Source organism: Phyllostomus discolor, chromosome 3 (genome assembly GCF_004126475.2).
Source record: "Phyllostomus discolor isolate MPI-MPIP mPhyDis1 chromosome 3, mPhyDis1.pri.v3, whole genome shotgun sequence".
Classification (NCBI taxonomy): Eukaryota; Metazoa; Chordata; class Mammalia; order Chiroptera; family Phyllostomidae; genus Phyllostomus; species Phyllostomus discolor.
The window spans coordinates 203,998,388-204,026,374 of record NC_040905.2 but is presented as its reverse complement, the minus strand read 5'-3'; the positions used below and the strand labels follow the sequence as shown (position 1 = coordinate 204,026,374).

The window sequence follows — 27,987 nt, the reverse complement described above, 5'->3', positions numbered from 1 at the left end:
TTGATGCCATCTGCTATTCTCTGGTTCCCTTCGCCGCGTTCTTCGCCACGTGGAATGGTTTGGTTAGTGTGTCTGTCGCTTGTCTGTCCACTAGGCTGTAAACTCCTTGAGGGAGGCACCGGGTCTGTGCCTCGTCCACTGTACCCAGCAAGGAGCTTGGCAGGCAGCAGGTGCTCCAAAGGACGCTGTTTTAATAAACGCACGTCACCCGAGTCCACTCCCTTGACTTGAGGGTCGGTTCCTGCCGCTCACACCACTGGTCCTGCAGAGCAGGGACTGTCTCAGCGCCCTCGCTTTGGCCGCCGCGTGCCCTTCTGCTTCCTTTCCTCAGCCCAGACCCACCAGCTCAGGGAAGGCGCCATTTTCGGTTCTCATTCGTCTGTCCAGCAGGGCGCCTTTTCCTCATTCGCAACTTTTCCTTATTCCCGACTGTTCCTCGGGCCATCCAGTTAGCCGCTTCCCCCAAACCTTCAGCCCCCGACCCCTGCCTGTTGACCTCCCTCGGGTTTCTTCTTTCCCGCGCTGCCTCCAGGGGGCCTCACCGCCGCCCCCCCCGACCACGCCCCTTAGCTTTGGGACTAAGCGGGAAGCGCACACCCGAAGTCAGAGCGGGGAGGGCGGGTGGGTGACCGTAGGGGGGGGGCGTGTCCTCTTTAATGATGGCCGTTGATTGGCCTGGCCGCGGGGAAGGGGCGGGACTGCGGGCTGAGTTGCCAGACTCGGGTCATCTCCAGGCACTCTTGGCTGCACCGGGTCTGTCTTCAGCGATCGCGTGCGGATACCAGCGACCCCGGCTCTGGCAGCATGTCTGAGAAGAGGCACGGAGAGGACCCCCAAACCCGGAGGGGCCCTGATACCTTCAAGGGTAAGCCCCGCGCCCCCTACCCCTGTCCTCAGGTTCAAGCCCCAGCCGGGAGCTCCCAGGCTAGTCTCCGTTGCTTAGCAGTGCGATCGCTACTTAAATGTGCGGTTTCCTCACTTGCACGCCGAGAATGACGAACCCTGTTTCACGGGCTGTGGGTCAGGTCTAGGGATGCTAGGGTGCGGAGTGAACAGAGCTGCGTGCCCGGCACACTGTGGACGCGCCAACAGCAGCGCGCGTTTCCAGTACGCGAAGGCGTCCGGAGAGAGGGGCGGGGGCATCTGGCGTTATCCAGTGGTTGCCAAATGCCAGGCCCTGTGCCGGAGCTTTTGGTTCATTATCTCCCGCCACGCACGCGGACAGGGAGATGCAAAGGTGACTCGGGGCCAGCGAGTGGTGAAGGCGGGGTTCACACCTGCACTCCACACCCGGGACCCCGCATCTTCCCTGTCTGCCCACTCCTCTTTCCTTCCCGCCCTGTCCCCTCGGAGTCCACCTCCTCCACCCAGCCTTCGTCCACCCCGCACCCCCCGGCGTGAGCCCCCAGTCTCCGGCATCGGAAAGAACTTCAGCTCCCCTACAAAAACTCCCGACCAGTTCCATGTGTTGTAATAAGCAAGACCGACCTGTGAGGTTTCGCGCCCAGCTCCTGACTCAGAGTGGGCGGTATTTCGGGAAGAAGAGAAGTCTCTTGTTGGCCTTCTTCCCGCAACTCTTCCCAGCTTCACTTTCCACCCCATTCACTTTCTACAACTTTATGTTGTCCTAAGGACCTGGCTTTTGTCCCTCACTAGGATCTCTGGGTTCCCTCACTCTCACTCGCATCCACCAGGGCCTTCCCAGTCTTGAAGGCAGAAACTGTAAGTGGCTCAGTTTTGTTCTCCTGTGACAGAACTAGTGCCCTTGAGAAGGCTATCACCTTGAACCATTATTGGCTAACTCCTTAGGGGGTTCAAAAAGAGAGGCATAACCTCTCAGGAGACATTGGTCCCCTCCCAGGGGCTCTTAGTGACCCAAAAGAATTATTTCTATGGATGGAATTTCAGAGAGGATGACGCTGAAAGAAATTTAGGGGGCTGGGTGGGCTTTCTCAACACCGCCACAAAGAATGCTACAGGGTCCAGCACAAGTAACACCCCTTCTTTATTACAGAATGTTTTATTACAAAATCATAAGCATGTACTTCTGTAACATAACAAAATCACACTCAAGCACACCATATGGCGTTTTAGGTGAAATGTTCAAATTAAAACTATAAATTATTACACCCATATTGAGACCCTACCCACCACACTCAAGCAAGGCGTTACTTCTGCTGGACCCTGTATTTTGAACTCATCTGTTCTGAGTATTCATAAAGCCAGCCTTGTCCACTCGTCCTGTATAAGCCCGATTTGCCTTTCTCAGTGATCCTTGCCGTTAGTTAGTTCCTTCCCAGGAGCATCAGAAGACTTACTGAAACCTTTGTCCCTCACTGTTCTCTGGTAAGCACCTTGCAGAGTTCTCTTCCCAAATCAGGAGTGTAACAGGGAGGATAAACTTGAAGAAACTGACACTCAGAGAAGTTAAATGGCTTAAATGTCACACAGTTTATATGGAGCCATATTTTAAGTCAGGGTTTGACTGACTCTAAAACTTGAAGATAAAAAAAAAAAATGGGCCATTCACTGTTTTTCTAGATAGGAAGGTGGGCAGGTCCTTTTTCCAGTGGGAGACTCAAGGACTATCCATATTCAAAGTTGGGTGAAACTGCAGTGGGAAATCTGTGTACAGAAGTTCTTTGGGAATAAACATGAGCCTTGTACTTAGTGTTCATGTAGTTGTTTTTCATAGTCACTGACCAGTTTTCACTTCAAAAGTTCATTTTATAAATCTTTTAAGAATATAATGAAAACTATACAACTTCTCAGAAAATTATACATGCAAATAAAATTTTGCTTTGTCTATGCCTTTTAACTTTCATTGTTTTATTTTCACTGGATTATTTCAATGTATCAACTACACAATTGATGATAGTATTCTTACCAGTGCAGTAATCATGCAGGTTGACCCGTCTCTACTGCAAATGCTAAAAGAAATCCTCTTGTTCTTCAGTGAAAAAATTAGTGAAAAGGTCTTCAATTAGTGCAGTCACTTTTTTATTTCATTTTTTAACACATATTTTTAATTTTTATTTTTATTTTAATTGTTGTTCAAGTATAGTTTTCTGCCTTTTCCTCCCATCCCAGCCCTCCCCACCTCCCTCCTGTTTCCACCCCACCTTGTTTCTGTCCATGTGTCCACTTTTTTAAAAAATGTAAACCTTAGAGATCTGACACTGGTAGGAATGTCATTACTAGAATTTATTGAGTGCTTACTACGTGCCAAACACAGTCCAAGTGCTTGGCAAACATTACCTAATTGCAATCCAAACCATTTTCCTATCCTAGAGCTACCTCCAGAATGCATATCCAAACTGAGGACCTTGTCAAACATTTTATTTCACTGAAGGTGAAAGGCAAAAACAAAGAAAGTGCCCAGCTCTATTGAGACCTCTTGAACAAGGCAGCTCCAGTGGGCTGCCTCTGAGGGAAGCAGTGGATATAAAAGCTGACAGTTAGTCTTAGGAACATAAATATGACCACACCTAGTGCAAGACTAGTTTTTCTTAAAGCCAGTACATTCATTTCGTAATGAAACAATGCAAGTGGATTGCCCAGAAATGTATTATAATTAAGAGTCATGTCAACAGAACAAATCCTTTTGAGAAAATGCCTGAAAATAAGCAGAAGCCAGGGACTGATTTGTTCATTTCAGTTCTACAGCCATCAGATTGGGCAGAACTTTGTAATTTCTTCAATAATGAATCTAGTTAAACCATCGACGGTCATCATTTAATTCAAACAGGGGACCAAGTCTACAAAAGCTGGTATTTATCTATTTTTTGTAATTATTAAATAGGTTCTTGGTACCACCTGATGGTTTAAATTTTACACTGTGAAAGACAGAGTTAATAATTTCCTGATTACTTTAAAGTCAAATACTTCTTTAATATATTTTATTGACTATACTATTACAGTTGTCCCACTTTTTTCTCCCCTTCCTCTCCATCCTGCACCCTCCCTCCCACCAGCATTCCCTCACCTTAGTTCATGTCCATGGGACATACATCTAAGTCCTTTGGCTTCTCCATTTCCTATACTATTCTTAACCTCCCCTGTCTGTTTTGTACCTACCAATTACGCTTCCTAGTCCCTGAGCTTCCCCCCCCATTCTCTGCCTCCTCCTCCCCACTCCATGTGATGTCCATTTCTGTGATTCTGTTCCTGTTCTAGTTGTTTGCTTAGTTTTTGTTTTTGTTTTTGCTTTTTAGGTTCAATTGTTGATAGTTGTAAGTTTGTTGTTATTTTACTGTTCATAGTTTTGATCCTTTTCTTTTTCTTGGATAAGTCCCTTTAACATTTCATGTAATAAGGGCTTGGTGATTATTAACTCCTTTAACTTGACCTTATCTGGGAACACTGTATCTGCCTTTCCATTCTAAATGATAGCTTTGCTGGATAGAGTAATCGTGGATGTAGGTTCTTGCCTTTCATGACTTTGAACACTTCTGTTCAGTCCCTTCTTGGCTGCAAGGTTTCTTTGGAGAAATCAGCTGATAGTCTTATGGGAACTCCTTTGTAGGTAACTGTCACCTTTTCCCTCTCTACTTTTAAGATTCTCTCCTTATCTTTAATCTTGGGTAAGTTGATTATGATATGTCTTAATGTGTTCCTCTTTGGGTCCAACTTCTTTGGGACTGTTTGAGCTTCCTGGACTTCCATGTCCAGTTCCTTTACCAGATTGGGGAAGTTTTCCTTCATTATTTTTTCAAGTATGTTTTCTATTTCTTACTCTTCCTTCTGGCACCCATATGATTCAGATGTCAAAACGGTCAAAGTTGTCCTGGAGGTTCCTAAGCCTCTCCTCATTTTTTGAATTTTTATTTCTTCATTCTGTTCTAGTTGAATGTTTATTTCTTCCTTTTGTTCCAAATTATTGATCTGAGTCCTGGTTTCCTTCCCTTCACTGTTGGTTACCTGTATGTTTTGCTTTATTTCACTTTGTATAGCCTTCACTTCTTTTATTTTGCAGCCTTACTCAATCATTTCTTTGACCATCCTGATTACCAGTGTTTTGAACTCTGTATCTTGATAGGTTGGCTGTCTCCTCATTGCTTCGTTCTTTTTCTTGAGTTTTGATCTGTTCTTTCATTTGGGCCATATTTCTTTGTCTCTTATGTTGCACCTCTTATGTTATAAGAGGCGGAGCCTTAGGTATCTGGCAGGGTAGGGTACCCCACTTGGCTGGGTTGTGGCACTGTATGTGGGAGAGGGGTCAGAGAGGAACAATGCCACTTGCTCGGCTCTCACCCTGCTTTCAGTCACTTCCCCCGCTACACACAAGTGAATCACGCTCTTTGAGGTGCTGCCCTGGTGCTGATTCCCAGGTGGGTGGGCTTGTGCATGTTCTAGGATCCTATGGGCCCCTCTATCAGACTCTCCCGTCAGACTTCTAGTTTCTCTGGCTGCTGCAACCCCCACAGGATGTTATAGCCAGAGGTTTTGGGGCTTTCTTTTCCTGTGCTGAAACCCCAGGTTGCACGGTCCATCTTACTCCCCAGCTGTCCCTTCCAGTTTATCCACACTTGAATGTAGGACCACCCGGTCCATCAGCTGCTACCCCGCCTCGAGTCCTCTCTGCCCCCGCTGCCCTTCTCTGCCCCTCCTACCAGTCTGGATGGATGTTTCTACCTTATCTCCTTGGTTGTCAGACTTCCATACAGTTCTATTTTCTGGTAGTTCTGGTTGTTTTTTCTTTTTAAATTCAACGTGAACATATCTACCTCTGCCCCCATCCTGGCCAGAAGCTGTTTTTAATTCTTTTATGTATGCTTATGTGTTAAAAGTATAACTCTAGAAAGCAATAATAATATCCGTATGCAAAATAATACCCTGGAATATGATCATTGGTTTTGTTTGTAAATATAAATAAACAAACAAATAAATAATTGAATTAAAAGATTAAAATGAACAATTTTTTCCCTGAAAGTTTGGGCCGAAAATGTGGGTGCACACCATACACGGCCAAATACAGTAACCCTTACTGCAATATCCATCTCCCCAGGTTTTGAGTATCAAATGAAAAGTTTTATGTGAATGTTCTTTTGCAATTTTAAAGTGTAAATTATTAAGATATTTAATGAGGAAAACAAAATTAAAAGGTTAATTATTTTTTAGAAAGCCTAGTAATTATACAAGAAATTTTAAAAAGTTCTAGACCTGAAGATGGTCCAAGAAAGTTTAGAAATCTGACTTACCTCCCTCCCCCAGTGGGGCCTGTTTTCTTCTCCAGAGACGGGGTCCCCCAGCAGATTGTTAGTCTCGATATTTTCTCCGTGGTGTGCAGGTCCCAGAAGGTAATGCACTTAGTAAAAAGCTCATTCCTATAAACTATATCAATAATGACCTTAAATTTGTGGTGATAATAATGGCTGCTATTTAGTGAACACAGCCTACCCGTCAAGCATTTTACGTAGTTTCTCATTCAGTCATCATAAGAACTCTGTAACTACTGTTCTTTTTCCTCATTTTACTAATGAGAAAGTAGAGTTAGAATTGGAATGGGAGCAAGCTCTCAGCCACTGCTTAGCTGTTCAGCCTCAGCTAAAGAATTGGGAACCTTATGATCTAGTTCCCTTATGCTTCTGTTTCACATTCTTTTTTTTTTTTTTTAATTAAAATGATGTTATTCTGTAAAGACTTTTATGAGAAAAAAATTATACTTTTAAGATGCCCAAGTGAAAGAGCAGAAAAAGAAACAAAAAAACACCAAGAAGCAGGAGGGCTTTGTTTTGTTTTAATATATTTCAGGCCTAGACTAGATTTAATTAACTGAATACCGTTATGAAATTGTTTTCCCCTCACATATTTCTGCACATAACTGTTTCTGTTTTTCCAACATGGGCCATCTTCAGCACATTCTTTTGCCTTTCTGAATTCTCTAACTTCACGCGTGGAAGGGTCTGACTTTAAAAAGAGGAAAGGACACTTGGAGGAAAGCAGTGTGACAACTGCTTGGGGACAGAGCTTTGGGGAACTGATTTCCTGGATCCCGTCTGCTGACATGTCGTTTCAGTTTGTCTTACATAAGAGGCCGTCTTTCCTTCCCCACAAAGAAACGGCAGAGTTGCTCTACTCATTCAACAACTATGTACTGAACAAATGTTTTCTGAGTAACCGTTAGGCACTGGGTAACCTCCATATTACCGTAGCTCATTTGCTTTTCACACTGACCCTCTGAAGAGGTACTTTTTTTTTTCAATTTTATAGGAATTCTTTTTTCCTTTTAAAAATCTTCTTCCAGGAAAGTTTGCATTCAGTACAATTTTGTTTTAGTTTCAGATGTACAGACCAGTGGATAGACATTCATATACTTACAGGCTGTTCCCACTGATCATTCAGGTGTCCGCCTGGCACCACAGACAGTGACCACATTATTAAATACGTTCTCTGTCCTTTTCCTTACATCCCATGCCTACTCTGTAACTACCGATTAGTGCTGTAGAACCCCCTCAGCTTTTTCCACTCTGTCCCCCAGTGCTTTCCCATCTGGCATCCATCAGTCTGTTCTCAGTATCTATAAGTCTGTTTCTATTTAGTTTGTTCATTTATCTTGTTCTTTATATTCCACATACAAGTGAAATCATATGGTATTTGTCTTTCTCAGTTTGGCTTATTTCACGTAGCATGATACCCTCTAGGTCCATCCATGCTGTCACAAGAGGTAAGATTTCATTTTTATGGTGGAATAATATTCTATTGTACATATGTACCACAGCTTTTTTTTTAAAAGAATCTATTTATTTATTTTTAGATAGAGAGGAAAAGAGGGAAAAAGAGAGGGAGAAAAACATCCTTCTCCCTGAGGGATGCCTCCCATATACACCTCACACCCATCAGAGAAGCTATCATCAATAAATCAACAAACAAGCCTGGGTCCACACCCACAACCCAGGCATGTGCCCTGATAGGGCATCCAACCAGTGACCTTTTGCTTTGTGGGACGATGCTCAACCAACTGAGCCACACTGGTCAGGGCTGTACCACAGCTTTTTTGTCCATTCACCTATTGATGGACATTTAGATTGCTTCCAAATCTTGGCTATTATAAATAATGCTGCAATGAACATGGGGGTGCATATCACCTTTTGAATTAGTGTTTTGGGGTTCTTTAAATGCATACCCAGATGTAGAATTGCTGGGGCGTAAGACAGTCCCATTTTTAATTTTCTGAGGAACCTCCACAGTGTTTTCCAGTGCTGGTTACACCAATCTGGATTCCCATATCCTTGCTAGCACTTGTTTGTTGATTTATTGATGATAGCTTTTCTGATGGGTGTCAGGTGACATCTCATTATGGTTTTAATTTACATTTCTCTGATGATTAGTGATATTGAGCATCTTTCCATGTTTAGTGGCCATCTGTATGTCTTCTTCGGAAAAGTGTCTATTCAGGTCCTCTGCCCAGTTTTCAGTTGGGTCTGCTTTTTTGGTATTATCTGAGTTCTTTATAAACTTTGGATATTAACTCCTTATCAGATGTATCATTGGTGAATATCTTCTCCCATTCAGTGTGTTGTCTTTTTGTTTTGTTGATGGTTTCCTTTGCTGTACAAAAACTTTTTAGTTTGATGTAGTTCCATTGTTTTTTTGTCTTTTGTTTCCCTTCCCCAGGAGATATGTCAGAAAAAAATATCACTAACAGAAATGCTGGAGGTTTTACTGACTATGTTTTCTTTTCAGATTTTTATGGTTTCGGGTCTTGCATTTAAGTCTTTAATCCATTTTGGGTTTATTTTTATATATAGTATAAAAAGGTTGTCTAGTTTCAATTTTTTGCAGGTATCTGTCCAATTTTTCCCACATTATTTACTGAATAAATCGTCTTTACCCCATTGTATATTCTTGTCTCCTTTGCCATAGATTAATTAGCCGTATAGGCATAGGTTTATTTCTGGGCTATTTGGTTACGTTGATTTAAGTGTCTGTTTTTATGCCAGTACCATGCTGTTTTGATTACTATAGCCTTATAATATAGTTTGATATCAAGTCATGTGTTACCTTCAACTTTGTGCTTTTTTATTTTCAGGATTGCTGTCACTACTTGGGTCTTTTATGTTTCTACACAAAATTTTAGATTATTTGTTCTAGTTCTGTGAAAAACACCATTGGCATTTTGATAGGAATTGCATTGAATCTATAGATTGCTTTGTGTGGTATGGACATTTTTAACGATTTTAATTATTTCTATCCATAAGTACAGTATATGCTTCCATTTATTGGTATCTTCTTCGATTTCTTTCTTTAGTGTCTTACTTTTTCTGAGTACAGGTCTTTTACCTCCTTGGTTAAATTTGTTCCTAGGGAGGTTTTTTTAATGCAATTGTATATAAGATTGTTTTTAGTTTCTCTTTCTGATTGTTCATTATTGGTGTACAAAAATGCAACTGATCTCTGAATATTTATTTTGTATCCTGCTACTTTACTGAATTCATTTATCAGTTCTAGTAGTTTTTTGGTGGACTCTTTAGGGTTCTCTATATACGATATCGTGTCATCCGCAGATAATGACAGTTTTACCTGAAGAGGCACTCTTATTTGCCCTGGTTTAAAGCACAGAATTACGGTGCTTTCCCAGCATCACACAGCCAATACGGGGCAGAGCCAGCTCTGAGGCCATCATGCTATACGGCTTTAATGAGACCAAAATCTCATGAAGAAGACAGTCACTGAATAATTAACAAATGTGTTCAGTGTTGTTTAGGGAGGATGAAGCGCTACAGGAAATTAGGAGATGGGGGCCAATTTAAGACTGAGGGATTTGAATTTAAAATTATGGAGGATACTCTCACCAATTTTTTTCATCTTATTTTACAGCTAGAAACATGTGAATGAAGGAAAGCTATAGAAAATCTTCAAGATGCTTGGGAAAGGAAATATTTATACTTAATTTCTTTATTTTCAGGCTAAGCAAAGGATTCTGTTTGTTTCAACTTTTATTGAAAATCTTTCTTAAAAGGATTAGCCCATTTCCTCTCCTTAATATCTCATGGTAAAATACATTTTAAATTCCGCGACTCAAATCACATAATGCCTTATCAGTATCAGTTCTTTTGATCTGGTCCTTATAATTATAGATGGTTAATAATAGGAAGGAAAGTTACAGTGTTCAGTCATGGTGCTTAACTTGAAATCATCTGGCCTGTGGCCATTCTCGCCCAAAGAATAATGTTTTCCCTAGAGGTTTAAGGATAAGGGCATTCGAAGAATTGTAAACCGTGCCTAATTAAAATAATCACTTAAAAGATGGGCTGGAGCGAGTGCTGGTTTGCTTTGAAAACCTCTGCCCGAGGGAGCTGCAAGTTGTGATCTCCAAAGCAAATACCATCGTGTTTGCAACACACATTCTACTGTGGCCGTACTGTGCGCTAAACTCTGCCCCTCTCTCGTCTCTGTGGTTTTAGTCTTTGTCTGCAGAAGACCACACTCGTTTTCATTGTCCCTGTCCTCTCTAACCCTTTTTCTCCATTTCTTTTAGTTTTCCTTTCCTCCTGTTGTTTCCTTCACGTCTTTTGTCTCTTTCCCCTAAAATTCCAGTCATTTGAAAAATTGAGTATAGCAAGATTTTGATTAATTTAAGGTGTTTTTATCGTCACTTGCTTCATCTGCCCTTTTGCCTGTTTCCACCTTGAATTTTTATTTATCGGTTCTGATAAACACCTTGTTTCAAAACAAGCAAAGGAAGGAGTAACTGGGAGTCTGGGAAGTGTACCATTAATCGATACCTGGGAAACGACCACATGTATTTAATATAATTTAATTTATTCTAAGTCTACCCAATTGCCTGTTTTTGTATGGCTCACAAGCTATGACTAGTTTTTACTTTTATAATGTTTTTTAAAGAAGCAGATTTTGTTGCACATGAAACTCACACGAGGTTTGGATTTCAGTGTCCTTAAGTTAAGCTTTATTGGGAGGCAGCCTTGCTCACGTTCATGCAGTGTTGTCGCCTGCGGCCCCTGCTGCACTGCAGTGGCACAGTGTTCAGTAGTTGTGACAGACCGAAGGCCCACCAAGCCTCAAATGTGTATTTCCTCACCCTTTACAGGAAGAGTTTGCCAAATCCTGACATAGAGTTTCTGATGAGGCATAGTACCGGTCAAAAAGAACACATATCCCGAATGTATGTGCTTCTAAGAAAAATTCAAAAATTGCCGTCTGACCTACTGTCGCCCCTTACAAAGAGCTCTCAGAACCACAGAGCCTGTGTTTCTGAGGCTGAGTTCCTGGCCATCCTGTCCTTCCCCACTCTCACTGTTCTTGGAAGTTTACAACGTGAAGTGTTTCACTTCTATTCCAAGAAGGAAGAAGGAAAAGATTGTCTTCATAGCTTGCAGTTTAGGTATTTCAGTCATTCTTCGGCTAATTCATCTCTTTGTGTGTGTGTAGTGATGCCTATGAGTCTGAGTCAGACTTTCGGGTAAGACATGTTCCTGGCCTTTCCTTGAAGAGGAAATCCAGTACTTTTTACATTGCAGAATAGAGGCGCATTGATAAATGGGATGTATAATATCACTCCATGTGATTCCCAGTACACAGGGCCAAGTTCAGAAGACCTTAAGGTAAACCAGCTGACATGGGACCATTAACGCCATCCAGTGCTCTGAAATTATGCCCGTTACTATTTTGAAAAGAATATTTTACTGCTTTTCTGGAAGCTAACCAAACAAAAATTACGGTATAACTTGTTTTTATCATTTGTTTCATGGTTTTTGTTTTTTTGTTTTCTTTTGTCTCCTCCCAGAAAATCTTTCGCTTTATTACTTTGGGGCCCCTGGGGCAATATTTTATACTTTACAGAATTTTGTAAACATTAGAAATAATGTATATAAGGAGCTAGGGCTTGTGTCCGACATGTAATAAACATTCAGTAAATGGCTTTTATTAGTAGTAGTAAAAGTTACCTCAAGAATAAGATAAATTTAATAATGCAATGTCATCTTTTCAGCAAAGTTAGTATACATAATAAGGATTATGGAAACTTTGCTAAAAGTATATTCAATGCTGCAGTTTCTAACTGAGAAAATTGGACACAACCAAAATGTTCATTATATGAGATAATGGAATATCATTCAATATTATTATTTAGTTATGAATATGTTACCATTTAGCCCATAAGTGGTAGATGACTAGGGTTCATTTATGGCCACGTGGAGTTTAAACCTCATTTCTCTGAGGGATGTGATTTGTGTACATTTGAAAGCTATAACCAAGTGGGAAAGAATTCTAAGAGTTGAAACTAGGATAGTTTTATGTTAAAGGCACTAGAATAATATGGAATAATGCCATTTCCCTAGTGTATACACTCTGGTGAAGGACCAGGCCCAGTTTTCAGAATATCCGCTTAGTTAATTGTTCTTTTTGATGTGTAATTCTGTGTACTCATCTGAGCTTCTCAAAAACATAATGTGGCAATGGAAACTAAGCCCCCCAAAAGAAAAACTGGGCTACACTTTCTAGCTTTTCCTCATGGAGACAACAATTCAATAATTTAGTGACTCAATATGTAAATGAACTTCCTTGAGGGTCTCTGAAGGTCTAAGCCTAGCCTGGCAGGAGGGAGGCATGAAGTGAGGGGAAAATTAAGTAGTTTAAGAGGCTTTAGCACAGAGGGTCAATGCTACCTATTTCCTCATTTATATTGTGAGACTGGGAACACTTGAGTAAAACGGGGATTCCAGAAAACTGCCTTCCATATTTATTGAGCTCTGCTTCAACCCTACAAAACCAGTCAATTATCCTTACACTATAGGTGGAGAAGCTACAGTTCAAAGAGGTGAAGATCATACAACTAGGAAGTAGCAGAATTTAAGTGGAAACGAAGATGCTCCCCATTCTCAGGAAATCTCAATCTAGTATGGGATATAAATGCACAATACACTAAAGTATTGGGCAAAATATCAGTGCCATAAGAGAGGTTTAAAAAGTGCTATCAAGATTCAGGGCAAGGAAGAACACATCTAGCTAGAAAACTTAGTGAGGTTTTATTTTATTCCCACCATGTGCCGGTTACTGAACTAGGCATTGGGAATATAAAAATGAATAATAACCTGGCTGGCATAGCTCAGTGGATTGAGCGTGGCTGCGAACCAAAGCATCGCAGGTTCGATTCCCAGTCAGGGCACATGCCTGGGTTGTAGGCCATGGCCCCCAGCAACCGCACAGTGATGTTTCTCTCTCTCTCTCTTTCTCCCTCCCTTCCCTCTCTAAAAAAATAAATAAATAAATCTTTTTTAAAAATGAATAATAAACATCCCTGCCCTCGGGGAGTTTATAGTCCAGCACATTCGGGACAGAGATGCCGGAGACTTGGGCAATACAGGGGTCTTCAGAAAGCTGTCAGATGAGTCTCTGTATCCAATCTGTTCCTTGTTCGGACTTCATTTCACTTTGGAAACCTAGGCCTGAGTCTGGCAAAGAGCCTTGAGACTGGCTTTTTCTATAAATAGACAAAGCTGGAATTAAGAGGACTTCCTCTGTAGGAATATCAGATTTCACTCTTAGAACTCCTGCCTTGCTTTCCCAGTTTGAATACGACTGAAGAAAATGCTCCAAACACAAACTTCTTTAATGAGGTTTGTTTTTTTTTTCATTCAGAGGCAAAGGGTCAGAGTGAATTGATTTAGAACATGGGCTTTGGAGTAAGATGACCTGTGTTTGAATCCCAGGTCCTCCATTGTCTGACACTGGGAAAGTCACGTTGCTTCATGTACTTCACTCGTAAAACACAATTAAAAATACGTTTCAGGGCTTTGTAAGCAGTACATTAGATACACATCTTAAGTAATTTAGCCCCATGCACTTGGTGTATGATGAACCATCTAAAAATGGCCGCTGTGATGATTATCAGTTACCCTAATAATACCTGATCGAGGCTTCTCCACAACAGCACTGTGGCCTTGCTTGGGATATTCTCTCAGTGAATGTGGTGTACCCCCAAAATTATAACTTACAAACCTCCAGAATTAACAGAGATCACTTTTATTTAACTATGCATAAGGATGTTTATCTCACACTACGACACAGGATCAGAAGACTACAAAGTCACAGGTAACCAAAGTACTCTGTATTTCTGGTTTTTCATCTGCATGTTTTGGAGCACTAGACCTGTGTCTGTCTTTCTCCCGTGCTCCCAGCCTTAACGCTGCTTATTGTTTGGCCTCCTGTTTATTCAGAGCCCTGTCTCACCGCCATCTTTGCCCTGTCTTCTGAGCAGTGACACGTGCCCGGCCTATCTCTTCCCCTCTTGCCAATCTCCTGTTATTAAAACAATTCCTGGAAATAGAGCAGAAGGCTTCCGTGGTCGATAAGAAAAATGATAGTATCTCTTGGCCTAGTCAGTGCCTCTGTCCTTCACACACAAAAAAGAAAAAACAAACTAAAAACGAGGAAGACACTAGATACCGGATGGGAAGGGAATTTCCCAGGATGCTAGCGAGAGGACATCGCCGACAGCGGGGCGCACCTGCCGAGAGAGAGAGAGAGAGGGAGGAGAGAGGGAGGAGAGAGGGAGAGAGACAGGGAGAGAGGAGGGAGAGAGAGGGAGAGAGAGGAGAGAGAGGGAGAGAGAGGGAGAGAGGGGGAGGGGGAGGGGGGGGGGGGGGGGGAGAGGGAGAGGGAGAGGGAGAGAGAGGGAGAGAGAGAGTGTCCAGACAGGGCTCCATGAGAGACTCTTTGTCGGAAGGTGAAATTCATAGCGTCCCTGACCCTTCAGAAAGATTTGGACGACGGATGAAAAGTTTGAGGTTAAATTATTAAGCCCACTGAAAACTAAGCAAAGGGAAGATACAAGGCATGGACTCCGAAAGAGGAAAAACAGTTGTACGGGAAAGGAAAACTGTGCTTCATGGCATGGCTTAGCTTTGAATTGTATTTCTATATTCATGATGATACAGCATTTGATATTCACCTAACCAAAATTATGATGCAATTGGAAGGATGGGTGAGGAATTGGCTAATCAATTATGGTGCATGTACCTAGTGAAATATTTTACAGGTGTCATTTTTAAAAAGAGGCTCTACATGAGCTTATCATCATATATGGTTTTCCCCTTTAATTATGCTGCGCCCTTGGCTTAAATGTCCTTTTCCTTCCTTCCCCTTTCTTTTCATTGGTATTTTCTGGAAACTACATCCCACAAGAAGGCCCTCGGACAACCCAACTGTTTACCTTCCCCATTAAACTTTAACCTTCCTGATAGCTGGGGTTGGGTCTTACTTTTACGACTTCAGTGCAAAGCTCAGGGCATAATTGATATTAGGTGCTTAGTAAATGATTGCTGGGTAAAGAAAAGAATAACGTGGCCCTGGCCAGTGTGGCTTCGTTGGTTGGAGTGTCATCCTGTACACCAAAAGGTTGGGGGTTCGATTTCCGGTCAGGGCACACACCCACGTTGCAGGTTTAACCTAACCCAGTCGGGCACGTAGGGGAGGCAGCTGATTCTGTCTGACATTGGCGTTCCTCTCTGTCTGTCTCTCTCCCCTCTTCCTCTAACAACAATAAACACACTTTTTAATTAAAAAGAATAAAAGAATAATGTGAAAAATACTTGTGTTATGTTAAGTAGATTAGGAAAACCTACACTTAAGGCTGTTGTGTGGATCAGATGGGAGGATTTGCCAGAAACATCCGGTATGACGCCAGGCAGAGGCGTTCGGTGAATAGTAGGGATGGAGGCGGTGCTGAGTGTGCTGGTGACAACGGTAAGAGCTGTGTATTTTTTTTGTTTTCCCAGAGAGCCCCTACACAGGCCTTGGAATCTGTGGATGGATTTTGGTGTTTTTCTCATTATTGTTCACACTCGCAACTTTCCCATTTTCAATATGGTTGTGCATAAAGGTAAAGAATATTTCATTCGCATCTGCAAAAGTGTCAACTCCTAGCCACAGAAACCCACTTTGTGTGTGCACGTGTAGGAGAGGCAGAGGTTGTGGTGGCCTGTAATTCTTTTCCCTCCACCTCTTCTTTGGAAAATTCACACTGGTCACCTATTACAGGGGAATCTTACCAGTTCTTTTCAGCCAGTTCAGGCCGTCCTTCCTGAGGGTTAGATAAGAGCGCCATCCACAGTGTACTGAGCTTCACTGCTGGCTCCATTGTTGAAGGTGTGACCTCTGCCATGTTTCCTCACCTGTAAAACGGGCCATTGTGAGGATTAAATGAGTTAATGTGTTTAAACATACTTATCCCAATGCTTGACACATAGTGAGTGCTTCCCAAATGCTGGCTATTTTTTCTATAAAGTGATTAATACTTTGATAGATGACTATCATTTATATATTCCTAGAAAGATAAATGTGCTCTAAGAATTATTATAATTTAAGAAATTAGGAGACAAATGTGAGAACTTTAGCTTTTTTTTCTGTATTAACGATGCACGAGTAATTGAATAATAATGTTAATAGCTGAGGGGTGAGGTTATGGATTTGCTTCTGTATACTATTCTATACTTTCTAAATTTTATACAATGAATAACTCTTCCTTTTATAATTAGTAAAAAAAGTAAATAAATATACTTGGAGGTATTAACATAGACATATTATTTGTAGATATAATCCATTAGACATATTATTTTTAGATATAATCTGGATTATAGAGAAGGAAATAGAGTCATGTAACCTCTTTAGAGCAGAAACATATTTAAAAAGCTATGCATATAAATATTTGTGCTTATACTAAATTATTATTTATGTTTTCAATCTAGATCATAAAAGAATATGAACGAGCCATCATCTTTAGATTGGGGCGCATTTTACAAGGCGGAGCCAAAGGACCTGGTCAGTACTGGGCTTCTAGGTTGTTTGCCTGGAGACTGACATTCTTTCTTTTACTGATGTGATTTCTTTTATGAGGTTCTCTTCTGTTGACTTAGAAAGGAGTTCTTCATATAACAGGAGCTGTGTAACAATAGCAGGGGTGCTAGCCAGTCTTGCTGTAACCACTCTTTCCTTCCTTCTTCTCCCCTCCCCTTCCCATTGGAGCTGATAAGATTGTCGTAGGCCAGGAATAGCTACAGCTGTGTGAGTTGAAGCATGAGAGTCCCCACTGAAACAAAGGCTTTGAACCCCAGCTGGCGTGACTCAGTGGACTGAGTGCCAGCCTGTGAACCAAAAGGTCAGTGGTTTGGTTCCCAGTCAGGGCACATGCCTCAGTTGTGGGCCAGGTCCCCAGTTGGGGGCGTGAGAGAGGCCACTGGTCGATGTATTTCTTGCACATCGATGTTTCTCTCCCTCTCTCTCTCTCCCTCCCTTCCCATCTCTCTAAAAATAAATAAACTTTTTTAAAAAATAAAATAAAATAAAGGCTTTGAGTTGTTTTTTGGCAAACTTCATTTAAGTTCCCAGCGTCCAGGCTCTGGGAATTCACTGGAGACTCTAACACAGCAATCCCCAGCCTTTTGGCACCAGGGACCAGTTTCGTGGAAGACAATTTTTCCATGGACCAGCGTGGGGGAATGGTTGCAGGGTGATTCAAGGGCATTCCATTCAAGCTCACCTCCTGCTGTGTGCCCCAGCTCCTAACAGGCCCCAAGCAATAGTGGCCAGTGCCCTGGAGGTTGGGGGTGGGGGGACCTGTTCTAACACAGTTCCTGCCCTCAAGGATCTTACTGTCTAGTGGTGGGGCACGAACAAGGAGACAGATAGTTACAATTCTATGTGATGAGCATTGTGATTCAAATAGCTGTGGAAACCCAGAGAAGAGTGCCTGACCCGAACTTGTAGGATGAGACAAGGCTTTCCGGAGGGGACAACTGGGCTGAATCTTGAGGCATGAAAAGGTATTAGGGGAGGTATTCCTGCCAGAAAGAGCAGCATGCACAGGGCAGTGTAGAGGAGAGTATTCCAGATTCAAGGAACCGCGGGTTGCTCAGAGCGGAGGACAGGAGGAGCAGGGGGCGGCTGAAGAGGTACGCTGGGGCAGGTCCCGCAAACCTCGGATGGCTCGTTCAGCGGTTTGTACTTCAGAAAGGAGCGCTCTGCTTGCAGCTTAGAGACTAGGTCGGAGGAGAGACGCTGGAAGGAACAGGAGGATGACCTGGGAAGCGATTGCACAGGTCTAAGTGAAAACAGAGTGACATCACAGTGGAGTAAGGCCACGCAGTCCGCAGGCCTTGGTGAGGACCGCTCAGGTCGGGGAGTAGGCGAGAGGAGTCAAGGATAACGATCCCAGCTTCTGGCTCCTCCGCCGAGATGAACTCACGACTTACAGTGGGTGAGGTCACTGCTGCGAGAACTGAAGGGAAGGGAAGCCGATGAGGTGCTGGTCTCTCCCCATAACCTTCTGTGGGTCTCGGTTGCAGGTTTGTTTTTTGTTCTGCCGTGCACTGACAGCTTCATCAAAGTGGACATGAGGACCATTTCGTTCGATATTCCGCCTCAGGAGGTAAGGCGGCCCTTTGCCGTGGAAGACCGAGGTAGCACGTGTGAGAGTGCGGGGCAGTGAGAGGCGGCGTGGGTGGGGCTACGGCGTGGGTTCATGCCCGTCTGCGCTCACCGTCTTCTAGCTGGGGTCCCTGAGCCAGGTGTTTAACTTCTCTGGGCTTCAGCTTCCTAATGTATAAAGTAGAGATCGTAATAATAGGACCTACTTTATGGGGTTCTTGAGAGAACTGCATGAGTTATACGTAAAGTACTTCCAACAGTGACTGATAGTGAAGGGCCGTGTAAGTGCTTGTTTTTATAAAACGCAGTGTAATGTTAATGTAAGTATATTACATTATATATAATGTAATTATATATATATATAGTAATATAATAATGCGCAGGTTAGCATTATTGTCATTTTTTCTCTACCACATTTCTTCTCTCTGGGTTTCTGACAGAAAATCCTGTTTGGTATGATACTCTTCTCCCTACAGGTCTTGATTTTATTCTAGATACATTGGTTAAAAGCCAAAGAATTACAAACTGCTTATTTGGCATTTTAGATAAAGTATATAATGTTTTAGACTAGTAATTATTTCACGCCTTTTCAAACAACTTCACAAACATTATCACAGTCGAAACAGCAGGATCCCTAGAAAGCGTCTAGTTGCCGTGAGACGATGAGATTCCTCCAGGCCACAGGGGTAGACGCAGGTCGAAAACCCAGCTCTTTGGATTCGGGGTCCAGTGCTTTTCCCACAACCCCATGCTACGTGCATCCTGCATCAGCTCCTTCGTGGCCCTTGAGGTAGAGACGGCCGTGCTGGTACTTTTGTCTAAGGAGGCATAATAACTATTGCAGACAGAAGGCCTACAAACATAATGAGGGGAGGGCCAGAAAAATACTGCCAGTGTTTCCTGGCCAAAAGCCAGGTATCCAGCAGGGTGGTGGGGCCTGGCCACATTGCCTCCTCTTGTCACAGAAAGCCAGAAGCCAGCCTTGGAAGCTCCTTGCTGGGACTGAGCCAAGTAGTTGGTGAGGTCAGACCTCATAGTCCACACAGGTGCAGTGACACCAGAAATCATTTTTACCCCCTAGAACAAGACTGAGAGCATCGCTGTGTTCTCTGCACGTTTTCCCGTGCTTCAGGAAGGACCTGCTCCCAGAAGGAGCCCCTTTCAGCATAGCTGGGAACTCGGACTTTTCCTCTGCAGCACTGCAGGCATCTGGCAGGGTCACTGCCTGCTTCTGCCTGCCAGCTGCTGTCTGCTTTCCTGCCAGCTGTGAATGCAGAGCGCCTTGGAACTTGGCAGGCAGTCCCTTTTCTCATCCCTGTGAACTCGCTGTGGAGAGAGATAAACGCACCGCCTGCGATAAATAGTCGGCAGAGAGGCTGCGGCGTTGGAAGGCTCTGGCCGTGGCTGAGTCACAGTGTCAAGAATTTGTTTAGAAGTGACACACATTTTTCCCATGGCCTCATGGGAAAGAATTACTTTTCACAGAAGATGGCAATGCACTATACATTTATTTACAAGTCTCCCACTTCTCTTTCAAGTTAGAGTGATATATTTAGAATTATATTTCACGTTAGAGCTCTGAAGACTTTCAAAAGGGCCTTGTTCACCAACATTTTCTTATTTGATCTTCAAAGAAATTTGTGTAGAACTGGGCAGTCTTATTAGCTCCATCTCACAAATGAGGAATCTCTAGGTTAAACAGTTTAAATTTGTTTAATCCTCACCTGAGGATATATTTATTGATTTGAGAGAGAGAGAGAGAGAGAGAGAGAAGCATCAATCAGTTGCCTCCTTTACACACCCGACCAGGTACTAAACCTGCAACCTAGGCAGGTGCCCTGACCGGGAATTGAACCTGCACTCTTTCAGTTTGCGGGACAAGGCTCCAACCGACTGAGCCAGAGCAGCCAGGGCTGGGTCAAACAGTTTAAAAGCTAGAGGTCACCGAGGGAAGTATGGGCAGAGTTGAAACTCCAGGTCTCCTCTCACTGCCATGCTCCCCATTAGTCACGGTATTCCAAGGACCCCGTTTCATTTTAACTCATCTCTTGTTTATTGACAACTTGCTATATATCAAGCATTCTGCTGGAGATAGAGATACAGAGACAGATGCCTCAAGAAATTCATAGTCTAATAGAGGAATAATGATGTGAATCGGTAAAGTCACTGCAGCGAGGTTCAAAGGGACGGGCGTGCTCTGCCGTGGCTTTAAAAGTCAGCCGGCGTTACGAGATGTTCTATGGAATGGCATTCCTGACAGCTATATTAAAGAAAGAGTTGGCAGGCAGACATAAAATCACTTTCTTTACATCGTAGATCCTCACTAAGGACTCGGTGACAATTAGTGTGGATGGCGTGGTCTATTACCGCGTCCAGAACGCGACCCTGGCCGTGGCGAACATCACCAACGCCGACTCCGCCACCCGTCTGTTGGCGCAGACTACTCTGAGGAACGTGCTGGGCACCAAGAACCTCTCCCAGATCCTCTCCGACAGAGAAGAAATTGCACACAACATGCAGGTGAGGCGCGCCACTCACTAGAAATCGTGAATTGAAGCAGAGACTCGATGCTTGTTGGAGAACTTACCCACTGAAGTTGGGGGACCACTGGCCTTTCTTTCCTCACAGAAAGGTTTTTCCAAACTTGATGGAAGGGGATGTTTTCCACACAGATAGCTCACGGGTAGTAACACTCAGATGTGTGCATTATTTTTCTTATCCAGTGTATGTATCTTTCCAGAATTAGTATTAACCTTTTCTTTAGCATAGTAGTTCAGAGGCTGTTTGTGTAGTGCAAGTGTCGGTAAAGTTGTGTTCTCAGAGCCCCGTGACCCCCTGGGAAGTCTTATGCTTTCCGGTGCTGCTCTAATCATAGATGATCCGTTACACCTGACCCGTTCAAGAGCACTATCAACCTGACCTCTTGGTACTTGTTGAGACTTCATTGCGTGTGAAGTCTGTGACCTTAGTCGATACCAACAATAACCGTGGGGAATGAACAGTACGACTTCACTCCCGCCGCTGCAAGGGGAGGAAGCCGAAGCACAAAGAAGGAACGTGGCTCACGCAGAGTCACGTCAGCTTGGGGCTTGGCTGACCACCTGTCTTAATTGGGAAAGTCTTATTGGAAGACAGCCATGCCCATCTGTTTGTGTGGTATCCACGGCTGCTTTTGATCTAGAAGAGCGGGGTCAAATAGTTGCAGCAGACTGAAGATCAATAATCACTATCTGCCTTTTTTAAAGATTTTATTTATTTATTTTTAGAGTGGGAAGGGAGGGAGAGAGAGAGAAACATCAATGTGTGGCTGCTGGAGGCCGTGGCCCACAACCCAGGCATGTGCCCTGACTGGGAATCGAACCTGTGATGCTTTGGTTTGCAGCCCGTGCTCAATCCACTGAGCTACACCAGCCAGGGCACTAGCTGCCTTTTTAGAGAAAGTTTGCCTGTGTTAGCATGTTAGTAACCAAATCAGAGCCAGTCCCCAGTGAGCTAGCACCTGGTCTACTTCAGGTCCCAAGGTGCCCGGCAACCTCAGGCCCCGGGACTGGGACCGACCACTGTAGCCTGCCTTCTCTCTTCCTGCCAGACCACCCTGGACGACGCCACGGATGACTGGGGGATCAAGGTGGAGCGCGTGGAGATTAAGGACGTGAAACTGCCCGTGCAGCTGCAGAGGGCCATGGCCGCAGAGGCGGAAGCATCCCGGGAAGCCCGAGCCAAGGTCACCTTTTTTTTTTTTTGTAGTTTGTTTTTCCCACTGAATTCTCTTTTTAATTAAAAAAAGAAAAACATGTTCGTTATAAAAATTAGAAATACTCCTGAAGCATCTAGTTAAGGTGAAAGCCCTCCCAGTCGCTTCACACTGTATCTCCCCAGAGGTCGCCACTCTTAACAGGTTGGTGTGTTTACTTCCAAATTATCGCTTCTGGTTTACTTGGGTTCTATTTGACTAGCTTGTTAGGCTGTCGGCCTGTTTGTTTTACAGACGTAGGTCGCACCATACACACTGTTCTGCACCTTGCTTTTTCACTCAGTATTGCATGAGCGGCGTATCGGCACGTCCAGCGTTCCCTCTTTTACTAACTGTGTGTCCTGTGCTTTGTTCTCCCCGCCCCCTGTGGAGGGCACAATCTCTCAGTCCTGACATCAGAGCAAATGGGCAGCCTCACCGGTTTGCTTGCCATTCATTCGTTTCTTTTGTCTCCCTTCCTGCTCTCCCTTTTCTCTGGATCTGCTTTTTTCTTACTGTTGCTTCTTCCTCTCTCTCTCTCCTCTTTCTAAAAATTTTTCTTTCTTTGTGCCCTGACTGGGAATCGAACAGACAGCCTTTGGGTTCACAGGCCGGTATTCAGTCCACTGAGCCACACCAGCCAGGACTAATTTTTCTTTCTTTGATGTCTGCTTTCCACCCCCCCATCCCTTCCTTTCCGTCATCATCTCTGCCTATGTCTAACCCTGCATAGATGCGTGGCCCCCTTGAGAAGCGCTGAGGCTGTAGTTGTTAACCTGGCCTAGGAAAGAGGCTCTGTGGAGGTGATGCTGCGCTAGGACGCAGGACTGCCTCTCCAGGCAAACCCAAGGGCCAGACATAGAGTCGAGCTGCGTCAGAACTGGAGTCAGGACGGAAGCGAGCGAGTCATTTCGTTTCCCGGGCCTCATCGCGCTGCAGACGGTCTGAGGGAGAGACTGTCTGACTCGAGTCAAACACTGAAGGAGACAGACCAGCCCGGATTCCAAATTCACAGCAGAGAGATGGTCTCCGGCCCAGCCTTGGCCGAAGGGTAAAGTCAGGTGCTAATCGGGGCTCACAGCCCCTTGCCCGTGGATGTGCGGAGGAATTGGGGCGGTTTGGCAGGAGGGGCCTCTGTGGACTTGACCGATCTCCCAAGACATAAGAAGTAAACCCATTTGTTGTTGTTAGAAGATTAGCGGTAGCTGGTGGTGATTGGCTAACTGCAGCACACCGCCCTTCCCTTAGGATGCCCTGTAAGCCACAAATGGGTCACTGTAATTCCTTAACCAGACCCAAATAGAGTCATAGTTCATCTGACACAATACACCCAGAATTTCCTGTTAACCAGAAATTTTAGGTTTTTCTGATGTGATCACTGATGCTTGGGAGGCTACCCTGGTGACACTCGGATCCTTCAAGTGCTTTCTTTCCAATCATCACACGTAGAAGACTAAATTGTATTTTTGATAATATTAAACATGCCCTACTAGAATCTAATTATTTAAAAACTTAGGAATCACTTATACCTACAATATGTCATTCACCAAAAGCCCCATTTCCAAGTCACACTGAACAGCAGAATTTGTCACTACACAGAATGTCAGGGCCCCACGGGTCCATAGCGGCCATCTTCGGAGGGTGACAAGTGCCCGGCCCAGATGCTGCCACCCCACCCTTAATTCCCATGCCGGCAATTAACCACAGCGCTGTTCCCCCCTGGGCTTAGACTTGGCCCTCTGGAGCGCTTCTGGTAACAGCCCTCAGCTGCTTGGAAGTGGCTCTTAAAATGAAACTTATGTGCCAATCCACTGCTCAGATTTAAAAAATTGAAGCCTAGAAAAGCTACGTGATCTCCTGAAGGTCACAGAGTCTGTTAGTGGTGGTAGAGATTAGAAGTCCCCTCTGCCCCTCATGGCCTCCTCTGGAACTTTCCAGGGTGGACTGGGCCTCGTCCGCAAGTGTTCCCAGCAGTTAGGAAAGAGGATTCCTATTTCCTTTCAAAACAGTAAGAAGAGATTACTGAAGCTGGTTAAAATTCTACATCGCTCTGCTCCCACTGGCCTGGGGCCGTAGGGTTGGCCTGGAAGCAGTCCCGTGGCCCCCGGTGGTGATGCTCATCTGTCTTTCAGGCCGGGGTCCACACGCAGAATCGTCGTGAGCCCAGCCCTTCTGTAAAATGCAGTGGCTCTGCAACATCCATAACCCATATATTCCAAACCATGTATTCAAGTTCTCACGGAAAATAGGGCAGGCCTGTTTCTTCAACAAAGAAACAGCAAAGGATAGGAGAGCCTACAGATTAAGAGACTTCAGAGAAAAGTTCCTTTGTTAATTAGGCTTCAGGAAAATATAAATCCAAATCACAAGGAGATGCCACACTAGACATCCACCAGAATGGCTTTAAAAAGAAAGAAGAGAACCAAGTGTGGGTGAGGGAGGTATTGGAACTCTATGTCGTCGGTAAGAGTATAAATTGGTGCAACTCCTTTGTAAAGCAATCTGGCAGTGTGCACCTAACAGAAATGTGTGCATGTGTTTATGAAAAGGCATGCCCTGCAATACTCACAGCAGAGCCTTGTCATTGCCCCAACTGGAAACCACCCCAGTGTCCATTGCTAGCTGTGGGATAGCGCGGTTTGTTCCCCTGAAGGGATACTCTACAACAAAGTGAATGAACACGCAAGTGCTCACGGGTAGAATTTGAGAGAAAGGAGCCAGTCACAGAAGAGGACAGATTCTCCCACCAGTTAGTGAGCTGAATTCTTGCAAGTTTTTAGACCAACTCCTCACGACTTGAATGAAATACAATCTCCTTCCTTTGTCATAACTCTCAGAAGAATGCTTGGCATGCCTCCAAGCTCCTATTTCTGGGCCTGGCCATCCCTTACGTGAGAGGGTGGAGTGCAGAAATACAGATCATTTTTCTCTGCTCTTCTTCCGGACCAGCCCACCTGGGCCACAGCGGGAGACAGCAGTAACCTCACAGACTTGAAAATGCCAGGTTTTAAAACAGTGGTCCAGAAATATAAGGTGTTGACTGATACAGGATTACTGTGCATTTGGCAAAAGCCCCACCTATACCCACATGTACCCTGTTTCGCTTTCTAAAATCCTGTCCACAATGTATGTACTTGGCCTACGTTGAGGCAGAGATGCTGGGTTCACATCTTGGGCAGCTCACTCAAGGCAGCTTTTCTGTGAACAAAGTGTGTGTCCGGCCCAGTGGGTCTGGCTTCCCAGCCAAGAGATTGTGTATTGATCGGTGGTGGGAGGTGAGGTATGTTTGCAGTTGGTCCATGTCTAGACCAAAAAAAAAATAAATAAATAAAGAGTCTAATTGGAAATCCGAGATGACGTGGGGAAAAATCAGATCCCGCTGTGCTCGTGGCAGGGGTTTGTTTACTCATGCTTTCTCTGCTGTGCTTGCCTCGGACAACAGTTACCTGATTCTCTTCCAGCATACCTGGCACTTGCCTTCTCAGAGACTTAAGTAGGACATGATGGGTTTGCCTGGATAAATTAAGTTGTTTAACCCTCTAAACTTGGCCCTCGCCCTCAAAAAGGACCATATCCTACATTTCCAATCTCACCCAATGGCACTCTCCGGCGGCCGAGACCTAGAAACCCGGGACTCGGCCCCTGTCCCCTTTCCTCCCGCACACACTCAGCCCCCCAGGCACCAGTGAGTTGTGCCCGTCACTCTGAAGCACTTCCCTTCCCCTCCTGTCCCCTGCTCGTGGGTCCTCAGTCATCTCTCAGTGTTTCCCCCTCAAAACCCTGCTGGCGTGCTGCCTGGGAAGTTCTGTGCCGCCTGCTGGCCGCCTGCCGCTGTCTCTGGTTTGACCTCTCCTTTCGCTGCCCGCAGGTCATTGCAGCCGAGGGGGAGATGAATGCGTCCAGGGCCCTGAAAGAAGCCTCCATGGTCATCACTGAGTCTCCTGCCGCCCTGCAGCTCCGCTACCTTCAGACACTGACCACCATTGCCGCTGAGAAAAACTCCACCATTGTCTTCCCTCTGCCCATAGACATGTTGCAAGGCATCATAGGGGCGAAACACTGAGGCCTACCGGCCTCACCCACTGGGGAGCTCTGCCCCTCTGAGGACAAAGCAGGGACCAAACTAGCCTTTAACCCGTGAGGAGAGAGTGGGGAGGGCAGCTTGACTGCTCTCCTTCCCCTTCCTTTTCCATATATCGAGTGTGGTGTTCTTAGAATGTGTAGTGACCTGAAACAGATACAGATTGTTAGCTTATAAATACTGTGTTATGAGAGGGAGATTTATATAAGACAGTCTCTTGCTCTTTAAATATAAAGAAGTTCATATTTTTACATCATGTGATAGGTTAAATTCCCACCCCCCCACTCCCTTTTTTTTTTTTTTTTTTTTTTTTGACTTTCACTGAGCCGTTCTACACTCGCAGCCAGGAGCCAGGGCAAGGGAACCCACCCTCCAATGCCCTTGGCTGGAGGTGTGCTTTGCAGAAAACAGTGACCCCGGGCCTCAGCCAGCTTCTCCGGGCCACATGTGCCTTACTTCCGGGGAATCATACCTAAGGAAAATTTCGTAACATCCATTTACTTTAAATCCAAACCATGTTTCAAAATAATCCTCCCTGGAGACTAGGCATTTTCTCCGCAGCACCGGAGGAAGGCCAAGATCAATGAAAGTGATTGCCCTAACCTTTGAAAGACTTAAATCCGCTATTGTAGAGGTCCTTTTAAAATAATGTGGCAGGGTTTTTGTTGTTGTTGTTGACTTCTTGAGGTCTCTCTGTGAGTAAATGAACCTGCTGCAGTGTGTGACTCAGATCAGCTGGACGCCTGCCACACAGTGCTGCCGTCTCACGTTTGCCCGCTTTCATAAAACAGGTTCTAAATAGTTTTGATTTTTTTAAATAAAATTTTCTGAGTTCTATAAACAGTTGTTTTTATAGCCACTTGAATAGCTTAAGGACTAATACTTTTTAAAATATCTTCGGAAGACCATGATATTTCACTGTCGGCATGTATTAACTGTTGTACACTGTGAAATATACTGGTTACAGATCCCACTCATTAAGAGGTATATAGAATTCACAACATGTTAAGCACATACCATCCCATGAGCGTGGGAAGGCGCTGCCAGGCTTAGGATATCTGTGGTAAACGGATGTAGATCTTTATTGGCCTCCGTGTTCTCGATGCTGAAGGAGGAAGCGGTCAGCCCTTCTGAACCACAGCTGCTGTGTCTGTGATCCTGGGAAGCACCTTCCGTGTCTCAGATGCCCGTGGCCTGAGCAACCTGGCGTTCTCTGTGCCGGCCTAGAATGCTGGCTGACAGTGACTCGTCCCCTTCGAGGCCGAGTCCAGCCCCGGAAGTCTAAGGCCAGCTGCTCCCTCACCAGAGCCACTTGACGCGCCTGTCGTTAGCCGGGTTACCCTGTCAGTCCCAGCCAATGAGTGTCCCCTCCCCTTCACCCCATTCCCAAGCTTATCTTAGAAAACCTCGAACCACCATGGATCCTGGCTTAGTTTATTAGATGTATGGGGAGCATTTCGACTTGAAACTCAAGTGGCGTAGAGAATTTGAAAATAATGATTTTATCTCTTTTACGAGGTGGCTCGCCCTTAACAACTACCGAGGACCAGAAAACAAGCACATACTCCAGCTGAAAGTCTCTTCCCAGACCTAGAGTAACAATGCTTTCGGTCCCTTGAGTTTCCCTGTCTCCAGGCACCAAACAGTCTGTGTTTTTCTGCCTGTGGGTTCCTAGCCCAGGAGTCTGAAATGAAACCACCTGGGGTGAGGGTATGAGCGCAAGAGTTTGTTCCCAGTGGCCTCCCCTCCCAACACTGTACATAATAATAAAGAGTGCACTTTTACCGAC

At 44.5% G+C, this 27,987-nt stretch overlaps 1 protein-coding gene across 1 annotated transcript; it reads left to right on the top strand.

The window, feature by feature from the left end:
- The first annotated feature begins 715 nt into the window (after positions 1-715).
- STOM (stomatin) lies at positions 716-27,987 on the top strand. Its single transcript, XM_028508876.2, has 7 exons — positions 716-865; positions 15,738-15,841; positions 16,707-16,779; positions 18,303-18,385; positions 20,701-20,904; positions 21,974-22,108; positions 25,986-27,987. The coding sequence occupies exons 1-7, from the start codon at positions 805-807 to the stop codon at positions 26,178-26,180; spliced, it is 855 nt and encodes a 284-aa protein (XP_028364677.1). The 5' UTR covers positions 716-804; the 3' UTR covers positions 26,181-27,987.

Excerpts from the sequence above, each read along its gene's own strand:
- STOM (XM_028508876.2), top strand. The coding sequence starts at position 805 with ATGTCTGAGAAGAGGCACGGAGAGGACCCCCAAACCCGGAGGGGCCCT. Across the intron at positions 866-15,737 it reads GGGCCCTGATACCTTCAAGG|AGAGCCCCTACACAGGCCTT; the intron begins GTAAGCCCCGCG and ends TTGTTTTCCCAG. Across the intron at positions 16,780-18,302 it reads AGGCGGAGCCAAAGGACCTG|GTTTGTTTTTTGTTCTGCCG; the intron begins GTCAGTACTGGG and ends TCTCGGTTGCAG.